At 39.0% G+C, this 16,346-nt stretch overlaps 1 protein-coding gene across 3 annotated transcripts in view; it reads left to right on the forward strand.

Moving 5' to 3' along the window:
• The window catches only part of RERE (arginine-glutamic acid dipeptide repeats), a 397,407-nt gene that overhangs the window by 133,358 nt on the left and 247,703 nt on the right, over positions 1-16,346 (forward strand). For all 3 annotated transcript variants that reach the window (XM_045546222.1, XM_045546221.1, XM_045546223.1), the window contains exon 2: positions 11,444-11,912. In XM_045546222.1, coding sequence (XP_045402178.1) covers positions 11,588-11,912 — 325 coding nt within the window. In that variant the 5' untranslated portion in view covers positions 11,444-11,587. The remainder of the gene's footprint in view (positions 1-11,443; positions 11,913-16,346) is intronic.

The following is a 16,346-nucleotide window of genomic DNA, read 5'->3' on the forward strand; positions in this document are numbered from 1 at the left end:
TGAGAAGGTCTTTATTCTCCTTCATATACAAAACTTAGTTTTGTGGGGTACAAGATTCCAGGCTGGGCATTATTCTGTTTAAGAAGAGTGAGAATGGGGACCCAGTCTCTTCTTGCTTGTAAGGTCTCAGTTAAGACGTCTGACATTATTCTGATGGGTTTTCCTTTGTAGGGTACCTGCTTCTTTCACCTTACAGCTTGTAGGAGGGCCTCTTTGGTGGTTATTAAAGCTCATTTTTGTGAGTTGTATAGCCAGATATGTCTTTATTTGGCTGTAGTGAAGCCTGAGCTTTTTCTTGTTAGTTTGTAATGTTGCTGCCTGTGTATGTTTGTTTGTGGGTTTTTTTAAAAACAGCTTTATTGAGATATAATTCACATATCATATAATTTACCTATTGAAAGTGTATACTTTAATCGCTTTTAGTATATTCACAGATACTGGCAACCATCACCACAATCAATTTGAGGACATTTTCATCACCCCCAAAAGAAACCCTAAAACCACAGCAGCCAACTCCTCATTTATCCCTTTCCCTAAGCCCTGCACAACCACTAATCTGCTTTCTTTCTCTGTGGATTTGCCTTTTCTGAACATTTACGATAAATAGAATCATGCAATATGTAGGCTTTTGTGACTGCTCTTTTCACTTAGCGTAATGTTTTCAGGGTTCATCCATGTTGTAATATGTGTCAGTACTTCATTTTTTAAAATTGCTGAAGAATAATCTATTGTAGGGATATCCCACGTTTTATTTATCCATCTGCTCGGTTTTTATATTTATCTTTTCCTCTCTTGGTTTTCTTTTACAACCATGCTTTGGGAAAGTGAGTTTAGGAATTTTTTCCCCTCTTCAGATCAGGGCTTCGGTTTCATAGGCATTTGGTTTCCCTTGACCTTGGCATTTGTGGGCACAAGGTTTTCTCTTTAGTTGTGTGACAACAGAAGCTTCCACTTGGCCCTGTGACCAGAGGGTCACCAGTATGTACTGTTGTTCCTAACAACCTTCAGGGCTTACCAGTAAACACCAAGATTTTCAAGATACTTGCTTCTGTTTCCTAATTCAGCTTCAAACATCTGTGGAATTACTGTTTCGGGCAATGCTTTGAAGTAGTCTAGTTTATTTCAGAGAACAAAGACCATGGCACATTATAGTTTTTACAATGGTGTTAGTTTTATGATCCCATATTAGTCAAGCATAATTTTGAATGAAGCAACACAGAAGCTTAACCCTTTGAAATCTCTACAATAGACAAATGACTTGTTTAAAGCAGTGATTTTCACCTGTGGGCAAATTTACTCCCCAGAGCATATGTGGCAGTATCTGGAGATACCTTTTGTAGTTCTCCTTGGGGCACTTGGTTGTGCTATTAGAATTTGCATGGGTAGAGGCCAGGAATGCTGCTAAACCTATAATGCACAGGACAGCCCCTCCAACAACAAAAAAAATAACTGGTTCCAAATGTTAATTATACTGTAGTTGAGAAGCCCTTGTTTAGAGTGAACAGTGAATTTCCCTTAACTCACTGAGTAGAAGAGACCCAACTGTAAGCAGTGTATGAGGTAAAATATTATATACACAAGTGGCAAAAGCTTCACATTTAAAAGGATATGAAAGCAATTGGCTTGTATGAATGAGTTTTTGTGTTCTTTAAAGAAAGCCAGGATTTTTGGTTTTTATTCAAAACCTCCTGGAGCCTCTGATTTTGGGGAATTCCTGCTTCAAATAATAAAGGTTATATATTGTTTCTTATTTAATTTTAATTGGGTTGTTAATTGTAACCTAAGGCTTTGCTGTTCTGGGTACTTTCCCCACCCTCTGCAGTGGTCTCTTATTATTATGTCTTTTTCGAAGAAATTAAGATGTCTTATTTGTCAGAGTCCCCCAGTCTTTGTTCTCTCCGTTTTTCCAGAGCCCTCAAGGGATGAGGAAATGCTACTCTCAGCATTAAACCCCCTTCTGATTAAAGGGTTCATTCTGTGCCTCCTCTTGCTTTGATACCACAAGTGCTGGTTTCTGAATTTGACCTGGACAGCCGATTGCAGTTATTTAGGTCCCTTCAATAAGCCATATGTTGAAAGAATGAGTGTATAAACTCTTAGCAGGATTGACTGAGTTTAGATATTCATTAACCCCAGATGTAGAAAATTGTGCAAGGGTACATGTAGCTATTTGCTTATATGGTTGGATCTGGTCAGGTGGAAAACTTTATAACATGGAAAATCTCTCAATCACGTCAGTTTCACATAAGAAAGTTTTATTTCTGCATGAGTTTACAGATCTGCTGACTTCATATTTCATTGTTACCTTGCAACTTCATCAGATATTCTCTGGCATTATTTTGAGGTATTCTGCCTAGCAGGTTGCTGTTTATGAGAATGCCTTATTTCTTATGCAGTGTCTACAAGTGTTAGAGTGACATTTCCCTTTCCAGAGCAAAAGTCATTACATTTTCTTTGCCAGGCATGTTTTGAAAGGGAATGGGATAAGAAAATTGATTTCCCTTTGAAAGCAAGTCGCCCAGCTGTAGCATGCCTCTTTGGTTTTCTGTTGCATGCTGGCTGCAGCTGCTTCTCTTGGAGCCAGGGCGCAGCGGAGTGGGTTGCTCACTTAGGTCTTCTACACTGGAACCATCTCATTTTGTTCCTAAAGGAGGATGCTAAAGCATTTTTTAAGACACAGTAAATGCAGAAATGGGAAAGGCAGAAGTACTTGAGGTGCTTTGGTTCCTTATTTAGGCTTTTAGAAATACTGGATTTGAAAGCAAGCTTGTTTGGCTGATGCTAACAACTCTTGATGGAAAATATCACCTACTGCTAGGTAAGATAAATGTTCCCCAAATGCTGTTTTCATCTCAATAGCCAGCAATAGCACCCTGTTGGTTTATCTTACTGTATTGGATAACTTGGCTTTTGAGGCCATGTGATTTAAGGCAGGTTAGCCTTGTCATATGGGCTCTTGAGTCAGCTGCTTGGTTGGGTTCATATCCTAAGTCCAACACGTAGCTGTGTTTTGGTCAACTTGCTCAGCCTCTCTGTGCTTACTTTTCCTTTAGTACGTAACAGTAGTACCTACTGAATAGGATTATAGTTAGGATGATCATATGACCTGGTTTACATGTGTTTTTCTTGCATAATTACTAATTGTGTCTCTTTTCACTTTCAGACGTGTCCCAGTTTTGATGATAAATTATGCTATCACCCTTATTATAGTGAAGATGAAGTGGGTTAACATGAGTGAAGTGCTTAGAGCATATTAAGTGCCCAGTGAGTGTTAGCTGCTTTATTATTTTAGGGCCTCCCGTTATCCATTCCACCCACTCTACCTAAACTTATCTCCACCTTATCTCCTACTGCTTTTTTTTCCCTGTGGCTGCCATCAAGGGCGGCTATTTAATTGAACATTCTTTTAAGTGAAGTTCTTTCCACCTGGAATGCCTTTCTCTTTCTTTTTGCTTCTCCTAATTCTATTCATGGTTTATGAACCAGCTTAAGTAGCTTTTCAGTTATTTATTCATGAAATATTTCTTTACCAAATAAAAGTCTCATTATAATGCCCTCTTTATTGATCCAGCTTATGTGTGAGAGGGACGGAAGGAAGAATAAATAATTTTTACTCTATGTGCCTGCCAGGCAGTGAATTAGGAAGTGGGAATACAACAGAGGGCAAAAATAGTTGAGGGTCAGTCCCTCATGGAACTTCTAGCTTGACGGTGGAGAGAAGACTTAATCAAATTACACAAATAAATGTAAAATTACAGTTGTGGAAAGTTCCATGAAGGGAATTTAACCTACTCATTTTGGACAAGAAAGGCCATATTCAGAACATTGCTGTTGAGCTGTGACTTGAAGGAAGAGTAGGGGATGCCTCGGCCGGGGAAGAGCATCACAGACGGAAGACCACAAACAAAGGACTCTGGGTAGGAGGAGTATGATGTGTTCAAGGAACTGAGAGAAAGATAATATGGCTGAATGTAGAGTATAAGATAGTGGTGTGAGATGAGGCCAGAAAAAAAGATAAATGCCTTGCAAATCATGGTAAAGATTTGGGATTTTATCTACCAGAAGTGGGAAGTCCCTGAAGTATTGCAAAGTGGGGATTGACACATAATGTCATTAGCCTTTTGAAAGGTATACCCTGGCTGCAGTATAGAAAAAGAATTGTAGGGGTTCAGAGGAGTGAATTTGAAGAGACCAATCAAAAAGTTGATTGAAGTGGTCCAGGAAAGCCATATACTAGTAGCTTGAACTAAGAGTGTGGTGTTGGAGGTGTTGGGAAGTAGATAAATTTGAGAGAAATTTATAAGGTAACAAGGACAAGATTTGTTGATGATATGATACTGTGATTACAGAAAGCAGGCACTAAAGATACCAACTTGTATACCAGAATGAGCATGGAGAAACCATCTAGGAGTGGGGCTCATCTCGGCCAGAATATAATATGCCTTTGGTTTGGATATGTTGAAGCACCTTCAGTACATCCAAGAGGAGATTTCAGGTGGGCAGTTGTCGCATGCATCTGGAGCAGTAGGAAAAGCGTGGTAGACATGTACATTTGTGGATCTCCTGTGTGTGCATGGTATCTGATGAGAGGTGATGGGCATGTCTGAGACTCACCAAGTAGAAAGTAGAGGATGATAAAAGAGGGCTCCAGACAGTACCTTGACAAGAGGCAGAGCAGTTAAATAGGCCCAGGAGAGGACTGTGCTGGGAAAGGAAAAGGAATAGAGACTGTCCAGAAGGAGGGTATGTAGTCATCCCTGTCAGCTGCTGCTAAACGGGGGATTTGCTACAAAGAGGAAACTTTTAGTGGGAGTTGTTTCAGGAAATATGATGTGATAGACATGGTTCTTGTCCTCATGGACCTTGCAGTTAGTGAAGTGACACAAGTTAACAATAGTAGGATTGATGAGGGCCACTTTATAGGCAGGATGGGGTGAAATAAGAGGGTGGACTCTGGGTTGGTCTGGGAGGCATCCTGGAGGTGAAGAGCAGAAATGTGGAGACCCTGAGGGTGAGTAGAAGGTAGGCAGAGAAGGGAAGGGGAAGAGTATTCCAGCAGGTGGATTTCAGGGACTGAAGGAGTGTCTTGAGGTGGCAGCAGCGCACAGGAGGGTGGAAGCAGTACGGGAGAGGTGAATGAGCAGCCAGGACATGAAGGTCTCTGTAATCTTTGAAAAGGAACAGCGGGCATTGAATTGCATACTTTAAATGGTGATTTATATGGTATATGTGAATTATATCTCAATAAAGTTGTTTAAAAATGTGGTGTGTCAAATATGCTGGCTGGCTGCATTGGAGGACAGATTAGACGGAAGACATAAACAAAATTTAGTAATCACGAAGACCTGTTAGAAAGCAATTGTATTAATCTGTATAAGAGATGGTGGTGGCTTGAAGTAGACAAGTTAAATTCTTAAGATTCAGTTGGAGCAATGGATAAATTTCAGATAGGATGTTTGGTAGACTGTAAGAGCTGAGCCAAATGCCTGGTGTGTGGTTGGGCATTTGGAAAAATATAAATATTACTTGCTATGCTTGAGTGAGGAAGAATTAATTAGACTTCACTCACTGCATTTGGTTGAGAGTCAAGTATCCTACCAAGAGTCTGGCTGGAGCAACTGAGATGATTAGAACTCAGAAGAGAGGGCTAAGTTTTTAGGGATAAGTTAGTTTTACATGATCTAAGAGGAGATATTTTTGAATTTTTTCTTTATTTGTAGTTAATTCTATATGATTTATTTATTAGTCATGCAATTGGATAAATTTTACCCCCCAAATAGGTAAGTTTCTTGAAGATAGGGATGTTTTGGCTATCTGTATCTTGCGCAACAGAAAACACTATTGGCTATTGCCTACTATAGTAGAGAGTAAGTCATAACTGAAATAAATATACCTTATTCATAGTTTATATTTGTAAAGTACTTTGTATTAATAATTTATAATAATTATAGGTATACATATAGTATACCTAACTTAACAGCACTGTGAAGTGGCCAGGTGTTGTCCCATTTTACAGCACTGAAACTGACTCATAGGTAGAGTGAGTTGCCTAAGGCAGTAGAGCATGTGGCAGTGCCGAGATCTTAGATCTTGGTTTCTTTGTCCAGCTTTCCTTGTTCTGTCCTGGGGATAACCTCCTGGGACAGCTTAAGTAGTGACAGGAATTGGTTTTCTTAAATGTGGTTTGGATGCTGGGCGTGACCGAAATTTTGATACTTTGTCTGACTTGGTTCTGGGAAATAGTAAGAGGTGTTTGTGGTGGTTGATGGCTTTAGTTTGAAGAGATGAAATGATGTTTGTAGAGGTTGAAATAACTTGAAGTAATGAAGAGCAGTTTTATATCACTGACTCTGTTGAAAGCCTTGACCCTGATTAGATTAAAACAAAACTAAGCCAACTGACTACATCTTGTCTATTAAAATAAAATGAAGTACAATCTTATAATCAGAAAATTAGTGAGGAATATACTTTAAAAAAGTATATTCTTAGGGGTACTGCTTTTGGCAATGTATAATTTACAAGTCTGTTTTGAATATCCTTTCTACTCAAGCATGAGTAATAAATGTTTCTTGAGTTTTAAAATTTTTATCAAAAAATTGTTCTCACTTCGTTGGTGATCTCACTCAGTCTCACAGCTTTAAAAACTAAATTTCTGTCTGTCACCTGGACCTCTGCCTATTTAGAATCTCTGTGGTTTTTATAGGCTTCTCAAACTTAGCATGTTCGTACTGGAGCTCCTGGTCTTCTCTCAGAAGACTTACATAATGGCAGCTTCATCCATCCAGCTGCTCAGGCCAGATACCTTGAAGTTGTTCTCGACTTTTTTTCTCTCATGCCTCACATCACTGTTTATCAGTACATCTTATTTGACTCTTACCTTAAAGATACACAGAAAATTTGACTTCTCCCCTTCTCTGCTGCCACCACCTGGGCCCATCCAGCTGCCTTTACGCCTTCCCTGGGTTGTTGCCTAAGCCTCCTCCCTCACCACTCTTCGTGTTATGCCCCTTGCATCCTTTTAGGTTTTTCTTAGTGGCCAGGGTGATCTTATGTAAACAGAAGTCAGACTGTGTCTTTCTTTGCTATTCACATCCCTGCCAAAGTATAGTTCGAGTCGTATCATTTGAGTCGTTTCATTTCACTTGAGTAAAAGGCAGAGTCTTTACACTGGCCTACAAGGCCTGATGGGTTCTAGGCCCTCCTCTCTCTGCCCCTTCACCTTTCTGGACTCTCCCTCTTCTCATGCCACTGCAGCCCCTCTGGCCTCTGACGTCTGGAGCATGCCAGGCTTGCTCGTGCTCTGGGTATTTGCTTTTGGAATCATCTCCCTTCATGTATCCTCATGGCTTTCTCTCTAACTCTCTTACTCAGGATCAAAGTCAATGTCAGTGGAGCCTGCCCTGACCATCTTGTTTAAAATTGCAGTCCTCCTACACTCCCTATCCCCATTAGATTCCCCACTTAAGATATTCTCCCTCTCTCCCTCCCTCCCTCTCTCCCTCCCTCCCTCTCTCCCTCCCTCCCTCTCTCTCCTGCCCACCCTCTCTCTCCCCCCTCCCTCTCTCCCTCCCCCCCTCTCTGGGGTGGGGGGGGGCGGGTCCCTTTTGTTTGTGATTTCTCTCCACTCTCTAGCACATAAACTCCACGAAGGTACAGATTTTTGTGTGTGGTTCTGCTTTTTCCCAGCGCCTAGGGCAGAAAGTAGCACATAATAGGCATTAAGGAAGCATTTGTTCAATGACTAGATGAAGCTTGTTATAAATCTGAAATGTGTTCTAGATTAGATTTTCTTCCTTTTATTACTTAAAATCTGTTATATTGAACCTCCTGCTTCACTAGGTTGAACAGTGATCCATATAGACATTTTCAATAATTTTGGCTTTCTTCCTGGAGAAAAATATCTTCTGGGCTGGAGGGGTGTGTGTGTTTCCTAAATCTATGTGTGCGAATTATCAGCATGGATACATGTAGAAAAAGTTGGTACATATGAAGAGGTAGAGACCCTGGCAGAACAAGTAGTAGCAGGTCTTAATCAGATCAGATAGGATTTTGCTTTGTAAGAGCTGCTTTAGAATCCAGCCTTTGTACTCACTGGCGATGTGGCCTCATGCAGATGATCTCTTCTCAGTTTTATAGTCTATAAAGTGGGCATGACAACTTCTGTGTGGTTCACTTCACTGAGTTGTTGAAAGAATCAAATGAGGGACCTGCTCTGTATAAACCTCATGTTGCTATAATGACACTATTGTGTGTTCTGCTCTGTAGATCATTTCTAGCAAATTGAAATGACAACTGTCATTGCCACCTGGTTCCTCTCTGGGTCCCTTTTCTCAAATGTCACATTTTATTTATTTATTTATTTATTTATTTATTTATTTATTTATTTATTTATTTATTTTTTTGTAGAAATGAGGTCTCTATGTTGCCCAGGCTGGTCTTGAACTGCTGGCTTCATGTGATCCTTCCACCTTGGCCTCCCAAAGTGCTGGGATTATAGGCATGAGCCACAATGCCTGGCCAGATGTCACATTGTTGGTGTATGTTGGTCACTGTATATGGAGACTCAGAAAAATTTTTATTAGTATGTTACAGAAGAAAAAATGTATATCCCCAGTGAGCTATATTTTAGAGCCAAATGTAAATGATAATTAGATTGACTTTTGCCTTGGTTATCTATGTTCTTAGTTATCTGAAAATTGGCTATATAAATATGTATTATTAATGTGTAAATGATATAATAATCATTAATATATGATTAATATATAGGCAATATGATATATGAAGAGAGCCAACTTTCAGGTAACTAAGAACATTGCTTTTATGTTTCTATACACTGGATTTCATTTTGTAGACATCTTCTCTATTTTTTGAATTCTTTTTTCTCCCTCTTGGCAGAAACCATTCTATTTTCTTTGTAAATGGAAACTGCATGTGATTTTGTAGTGAGTAGTGTTGAATGTATGATTTGGATTTATTATTTTTTTCTCTTTGCTGAAATAAGTTTTTTTCCCCATTTAAAAAAAATGTCCGAATATTATAGTGGCACAAATGTTTTGGTTACATAGATTGCTTTTGTACTGCTTGAGTCAAAGTTATTGTAAGTGTGCACATCACCCAGATATAGTGTAAATTATACCCATTAAGTATGATCTCACCCATCCCTTTCTCCCCCCTTCCACCTGCACGATTTCTATTGAGTTTTACTTCCATTAGTGCACATGAGTGCTGATCGGTTAGTTTCAGTTTATTAGTGAGTACATGTGGTGTTTGTTTTTACATTTTTGTGATACTTTGCTTATGAGGATGGTCTCCAGTTCCATCCAGATTGTTGCAAAAGGTATTATTTCTTTTTTTATGGCAGAGTAGTACTTACTCCATGGTGTATACATACCACATTTTTTAATCCACTCATGAATTAATGGGCACGGGTTGATTCCACATCTTTGCAATTGTGAATTGTGCTGTTGAAATAAAGTTTTTTACACAGTTTTCTGGAGCAGCTATCTTGTTACCCTTAGGGAGAATGATTTTTTTTCTTAAACTTATTGTAAGTATTTCTGATGGAAAGTACAACTGAGAGAGGAGGAGCTTTTCAGCCTAAGCTGCTTTTGGGACTCCCAGTAGGCCTTGGTAAGTTTTCAGTGTCAAAGAGGAATGTTTTAACAACTGTGTTATCTGATAGTTTTCTTTCTTGCATGATTGGCTTGTTCATGCTCTAAACTTAAGACTGGTGAAGACAGTAATATGTCTCTTTGTATATTTTCAATTGCTGGCACTAGTGACCTACAGGGACTTGGGAATTTATTACTGTCTGTTTAGCAGGTAATTCATTTAGGCAAAACTTTGGTAGGCACTAGAATAGTTTTTCCTTTTCTTTAAATGTGTTTAGACAACTGAAATCCTATCTGAAAGCATATTTCCTATGTAGGAGGAAGGAATCTTGGTTTGTGCTACGTGCTTTTAACCTTCTGACCTTGCTTATAGATGATCAGCATTATTGCTCTTTCGTTGTCTGTCTCCCAAAGGTTGTGTTATAGTTAACATTTTTTACTTTTCTGAATGGCTAAGGATATTTGACATGCTTACAGGGAAGTCTTTTCTGGTATCAGATTTGACCTAAGAGCTTTGGAGAGAGTATATAATTTTTATGGTTTTGGCATGACCAAAGAATATTTTCTCTGCCTCTGAGGCATGTAACTGCAAACTGATTTGTTTGCTGTTGTCTCTAAGTAAAGAGGAACAGTTCTTTGTTTGTTTGCATGTGCTGTTTCCTATGTGGCCCTAGTTGCATGAGAAACAGATGGTTCTTATAATAGATTCATCAGTTGCCTCCTTTTGTTGCATTTGAGCATTGAGGACAAGGACCATGAGTTTTTTTTTTCTCTCATTGTATTTTTAGTTCTGAACACCTGACATCTAGATAGTATATAGTAAAGATTATTGAACAAGTTAGATAAGATATTGGGGAAGATGTAAAAGATCACAAAAGATAAACGATTGGTTATTAGGTCTGTTCCAAAACTGACTTGTAAAGAAGTTTTTTTCCCCTGCTATAAAATTTTTATAAGAACTGTATTGGGTTGGAGTTTGGGATTTACTCTTCTCATTGCAAACTCTTAAAAACTTCAGACTTTTCTTGTTGGCTTTAGTTCTGAAGAGGAATTTATTAAGGAGGCTATTTATAGTGGAAATTTGAAAGAATGTAAAAACCACCTAATATTCCCTAAAGATAGAAGATTGTTTCTGGAAGTTGCTGTGTTTTGTTAAAGCAGAAATGATATATCTTTAGAGAAACCATTTTTCTTGGAACATAACTAGAATGGTAGACTGAGAAGATGTGTAAAATGCAATTGAAGGTGAAAGAATCTTGCTTTGAGGCTCTCACTTTCATTTGAGTCAAATCTTATGTTTATTCTTGAAAGGAGCTCTGGGAATTTGTAGAGTAGTTAGAAAGAGTCTTTAAAATATAGTGCTCTGTGTGATATCCTGAGACATTTTACAGGCTATATAAATTATTACTATTTTTTCAAATAGAAATAATTTTTACTGCAGATTTTTTCCCCTCTAATATTGTGGTTTATGAAGGTTTTTTTGTATAATAATATACATTATATGTTGTCCGGTAGGGTATGCTTTACTTTGTCTTTAAAAAGGAAAAAACAATTGGTGTACAGGAAGTATAGTTTACTCTTATGCATTCAGTTTTCATTATTGGTGTGGTAGAAAACCCCAAACCATTTGCTAGCTGGGGCCAAAAACTATATATTTAAATTTTGTATCACTTTGTCTTAATTTTCTTCATATGGTCTGTGAGAAGTTTTTAGGTGTAAAACATGACATTTGTTTAAAGCAAGACATTTTTGTTTAACAAAACGTTATTTTCTGAAGGAAATATGAGAAAACATTAAAGTAAAACCATTTTTCTCTCATTTTTCTCTCCCAGCATTTTTGAAACGTTGGGGTTGTTGGAGTGGTTGGATTTTCCCTGGAATTGAGTGAGAAATTCAGAAGACTGAAGCCCAGGCTTACTGTCTACCTTTCACGGAGGCCTAGCCGTGAGAGGACAGAAGAAGGCACGTGGCGAATCATGACAGCTGACAAAGACAAAGACAAAGACAAAGAGAAGGACCGGGACCGAGATCGGGACCGGGAGAGAGACAAAAGAGACAAGGCAAGAGAGAGTGAGAATTCAAGGCCACGCCGCAGCTGTACCTTGGAAGGTGGAGCCAAAAATTATGCTGAGAGTGATCATAGTGAAGACGAGGACAATGACAACAATAGTGCCACCACAGAGGAGTCCACAAAAAAGAACAAAAAGAAACCACCGAAAAAAAAATCTCGTTATGAAAGGACAGATACTGGTGAGATAACATCCTACATCACTGAGGATGATGTTGTCTACAGACCAGGAGGTAAGGAGCATTACATTTGTGTCTTTACAGTGTTTGTGATGGGGGAAGGATCTTAGTATCATGATGAAATAAATATACTTTTTATATGTTAAGGAGGGCTTGGAACCCAGAAAGTGGATAATAGCTTTGAGTAGGAAGACTCAGTTTAACAAACACATGACCCACTTTTGAGCAGATTGGTTTACTGACTTCTTTCTTGTATCAGTCTTGGTCTTCTGTCCTAGTTTGTGCATTTTTGAGTTCTTTCCTTGTTTTCCCATGATGTTTGTTCTCTCACTTAACCACCTGCTTAGTATTTTTCATCCTTTGAATCCATCCTTTTTATATTCAACCACAAGTTAGTCTGTGATGACCCTGCAGAATGGAATACATGGTAGAGAAAAGTAAGCCTTAAGATTCTTGGAAACAGGAAATTTTATGTTGGGACAGGATTGACTGGAAGCTAGAGGGGTGTTTTTAATGGCCTTCAGACAAAGGTTTATTGCTTTTGTTAACCTCTTTTCCAATGTTTTGTGCTTCAGGCCCTCAAATCAATGATGATAGTTGAAGCCATCTAACCTGTTTGGTTTTCTAGAAAATGTATTACGGCCATTCAGTGTACTGTGGCCTTTATAGCTTTGCTTAGAGAGAGACAGACCCAGCTTTTAGATGAGATGCAGGGAAACAAGTGTCAGACCCTGTCAGACACCAGCAAATCCTAACCTTTTCATTAGATGTATTGTGTGTGTCAAGATACTTTTCTTACAGAAGCCAGTAAAACTAGTGAAGATTGACATGAATGTCATATGAGATGTAATTAACAGATTAAAGCTGCCCAGTTTGATGTTTTTCCAAGAATGAGATTAAAGTATTTCACTGTGTTATGTCATTAACCTGGAACAGTCGTTTTGTTGAAGAGTATGGTAACTATTCTGAACTTCATGTAAAGTTCCAGATTTTTTTTCCCATATAGAAATTAGTTTTTTTTTTTTTTTTGAGACAGAGTCTCACTTTGTTGCCCGGGCTAGAGTGAGTGCCGTGGCGTCAGCCTAGCTCACAGCAACCTCAAACTCCTGGGCTTAAGCGATCCTACTGCCTCAGCCTCCCGAGTAGCTGGGACTACAGGCATGCGCCACCATGCCCGGCTAATTTTTTCCATATATATTTTTAGTTGTCCAGATAATTTTTATTTCTATTTTTAGTAGAGATGGGGTCTCGCTCAGGCTGGTCTCGAACTCCTGACCTTGAGCGATCCACCCGCCTCGGCCTCCCAGAGTGCAATATTAACCTTCTTAAAGCCTTTCAATATCCCTGTTGCCAGCAGAATCAAGCCCAGAATCTGGCATACCAGACCTGTCTGCACGATCACCTTTTTTTTTTTTTTCCTGAGACAGAGTCTCGCTCTGTTGCCCGGGCTAGAGTGAGTGCTGCCGTGGCATCAGCCTAGGTCATAGCAACCTCAAACTCCTGGGCTTAAGCGATCCTACTGCCTCAGCCTCCCGAGTAGCTGGGACTACAGGCATGCGCCACCATGCCCAGCTGATTTTTTTTTCTATATATATTTTTAGTTGTCCAGATAATTTATTTCTGTTTTAATTTATTTCTGTTTTTTTAGTAGAGACGGGGTCTCGCTCAGGCTGGTCTTGAACTCCTGACCTTGAGCGATCCACCCGCCTCAGCCTCCCAGAGGGCTAGGATTACAGGCGTGAGCCACCGCGCCCGGCCTGCACGATCATCTTTAGACCTTATTCTTGTTTGCAAGGAAGTACAGTGAGGCTGTGTATTAGTTTGTTATGGCTGCTGTAGCAAAGTGCCACAAACTGAGTGGCTTAAACAGCAGAAATACATTGTCTCAAAGTTCTGTAGGCTGGATGTCCAGGAGAAAGGTGTTGGGATGCTCATGTTCCTTTGAAGGTTCTAGGTAAGGAATTATTCCAAGCCTCCCTCCAAGTTTATGATAGTTCCTTGCTTTGTGGAAGCATAATTATAATCTTCACATAGCATTCTCCGTGTGTGCATATCTCTGTGTCTGTCAAATTACTCTTTTTTATAAGGACATCAGTCTTATTGGATTAGGGCCCACCCTACTTCACTGTCATTAATTACATCTGCAATGTAATTATGACCTCATATGACCTTATCTTAACTAATTATATTGGCAGTAATGACCTTGTTTCTAAATAAGGCCACGTTGTGAGGTATTGGGGGTCAGGACTTCAGCATATGAATTTTGGGGGTGGGTGGGATACAATTCAACCCTGAACAGGCAGGAAGAGCTTTGTTGTTAGGCAGACTCAGGTTTGAGTGACCCAGGTTTGGGTGGCTTCATCAGCCCTCTTAGTTGTATGTCCTTGGATCAGTTGGAAAAAGGAATTTTTAAATTTTAATCACATTATAGTGAACTTTTGGTTGCAGATTATATTAATTAACATTTTATTTCTTCTGTTTGTATTGAAATTTTATTTCATCTTTTTCTGAGCTCCAAGAAATGATTATGTTTTAGTGTAAGGAAGATATTCAGATTTCACATGTGTGAAAGGTAATTCTTTAGTGCATAAAAAATTAATATTTTCTATGAGAGTAAAAGAAGAGAAAATGTTACTCTAAAGTTATTCTAGGCATGGTGGCTCACGCCTGTAATCTTAGCACTCTGGGAGGCCGAGGTGGGTGGATTGCTTGAGGTCAGGAGTTCGAGACCAGCCTGAGCAAGAGCGAGACCTCGTCTCTACTAAAACATAGAAAGAAATGATCTGGACAGCTAAAAATATATAGAAAAAATTAGTTGGGCATGGTGGCGCATGCCTGTAGTCCCAGCTACTTGGGAGGCTGAGGCAGGAGGATCGCTTGAGCCCAGGAGTTTGAGGTTGCTGTGAGCTAGGCTGACTCCATGGCACTCTAACCCGGGCACCAGAGTGAGACTCTGTCTCAAATAAATAAATAAATAAAGTTATTGCAATAAGAAATGGGAAGTGATTTTTTTTGGAGACTAATTAATCCTATCTCTTTGGATTTCCTAAGGAAAGGATTATTAATTAAGTATTGTGAAACCTGTACTCTGGTTGCTGTCTGCTCCAAGCATTGGCCACAAATGGCATCCTGAAGGGATTGGTTAGAAATGCAGAATCTCAGGTTCCTCCCTCATCTACTGAATCAGAATGTGTATTTTATTTTAATAAGATTCCCAGGTGATTTAAACACATTTAAAGTTTGAGAATCACTCATCTAGGCCAGGGCTTCCTAGTCTTTTTCAAGTTAATGCACAGACAGAAAATGAGTCTATTGCTTTGAGGGTGAGAAGATGAGCATCCCAGCACAGTTGTCACTTACTTGTGGCAGACTAGAATTTAGGCAGATAAAAAAAAAAAAAGAAAGATATGATTTCATGACTTGAGATTTTGATATGAAATACAATGCACACAGTTCAAGAGGAACAGAGGCAGCTGCAGAATTAAATTCTGAACAAATGATTGGGAATCATTTGCATCTTCTTTTAAAGCTCCCGATTATAAAGAGAACGGTGAACTTGGTGTAAACAGAAAACGTGAGTGGGTGAGAGAGCTAAAACCATGGATAATAACTAACCACCATTTTTAAAGCATCTGCTATTTTCCAGGACTGGGTTTACTTTGTACATGTTGTTTCCAGTCCTTAGAAAATCCATACATAACCTAGGCATTGTTTCCCTGTTGTACAGATAAGGAAACAAAGGCTCAGAGGTCGAGGTCACGCAACTATTTTGTAAGATGGTATGGACTTATGACAATTGGTTAATGGACATTTGCATAAAATACCAGAGATAATAAAAAAAGTAGATATACCTGTGTTACAAGAAAAAAAGCGACAGACCCATTGCTTGGAAGATGCAAATCATATAATTTTGCCTTTTCCCTCTTACTCCTAAAATTACTTATTAATATATCTCACCTGCTTTCAAAAATTGTTTATCTAGCCAGGCACAGTAGTGAGCACCTATAGTCCCAGGTACTCAGGAGGCTAAGGTGAGAGGATTACTTGAGCCCAGGAGTTGGCGGCCACCCTGGGCAACAGAGCAAGACCTTGTCTCTTAAAAAAAAAACTGTGTATCTGTCACTTGTTAGCTATGTGTAAAGAGAATGATTTTAAAAAGGTAAATGCATAACACTTATGTAAAGTAAGCTGAATGGGAAGAGATAAATTTTTCAGAATATTTAGACTAATTGTGATTCTGGATTTAATTCACCCATCTGGAAGGGAAATACAAAGTTTCTGTGATCTAATAAAAGTGAGCATTTTGTCTTCATTAAAATTTTTTGAATGCAAGGTGGAAAATATTGATCACATAACACAAAGGATAATTTGTTGGTGGAGTAACTCATATAATGAGTGGGAAGCTGGAGAGAAGTCTTCAAAGCCTGCTTGGACCAAGGGCAGTTCTGATGACTGGTTGGTGGGAACTACTAACTCTTCCACCTAGGT

The sequence above is a fragment of the Lemur catta genome, chromosome 3 (assembly GCF_020740605.2).
Source record: "Lemur catta isolate mLemCat1 chromosome 3, mLemCat1.pri, whole genome shotgun sequence".
In the NCBI taxonomy this organism is placed as follows: domain Eukaryota; kingdom Metazoa; phylum Chordata; class Mammalia; order Primates; family Lemuridae; genus Lemur; species Lemur catta.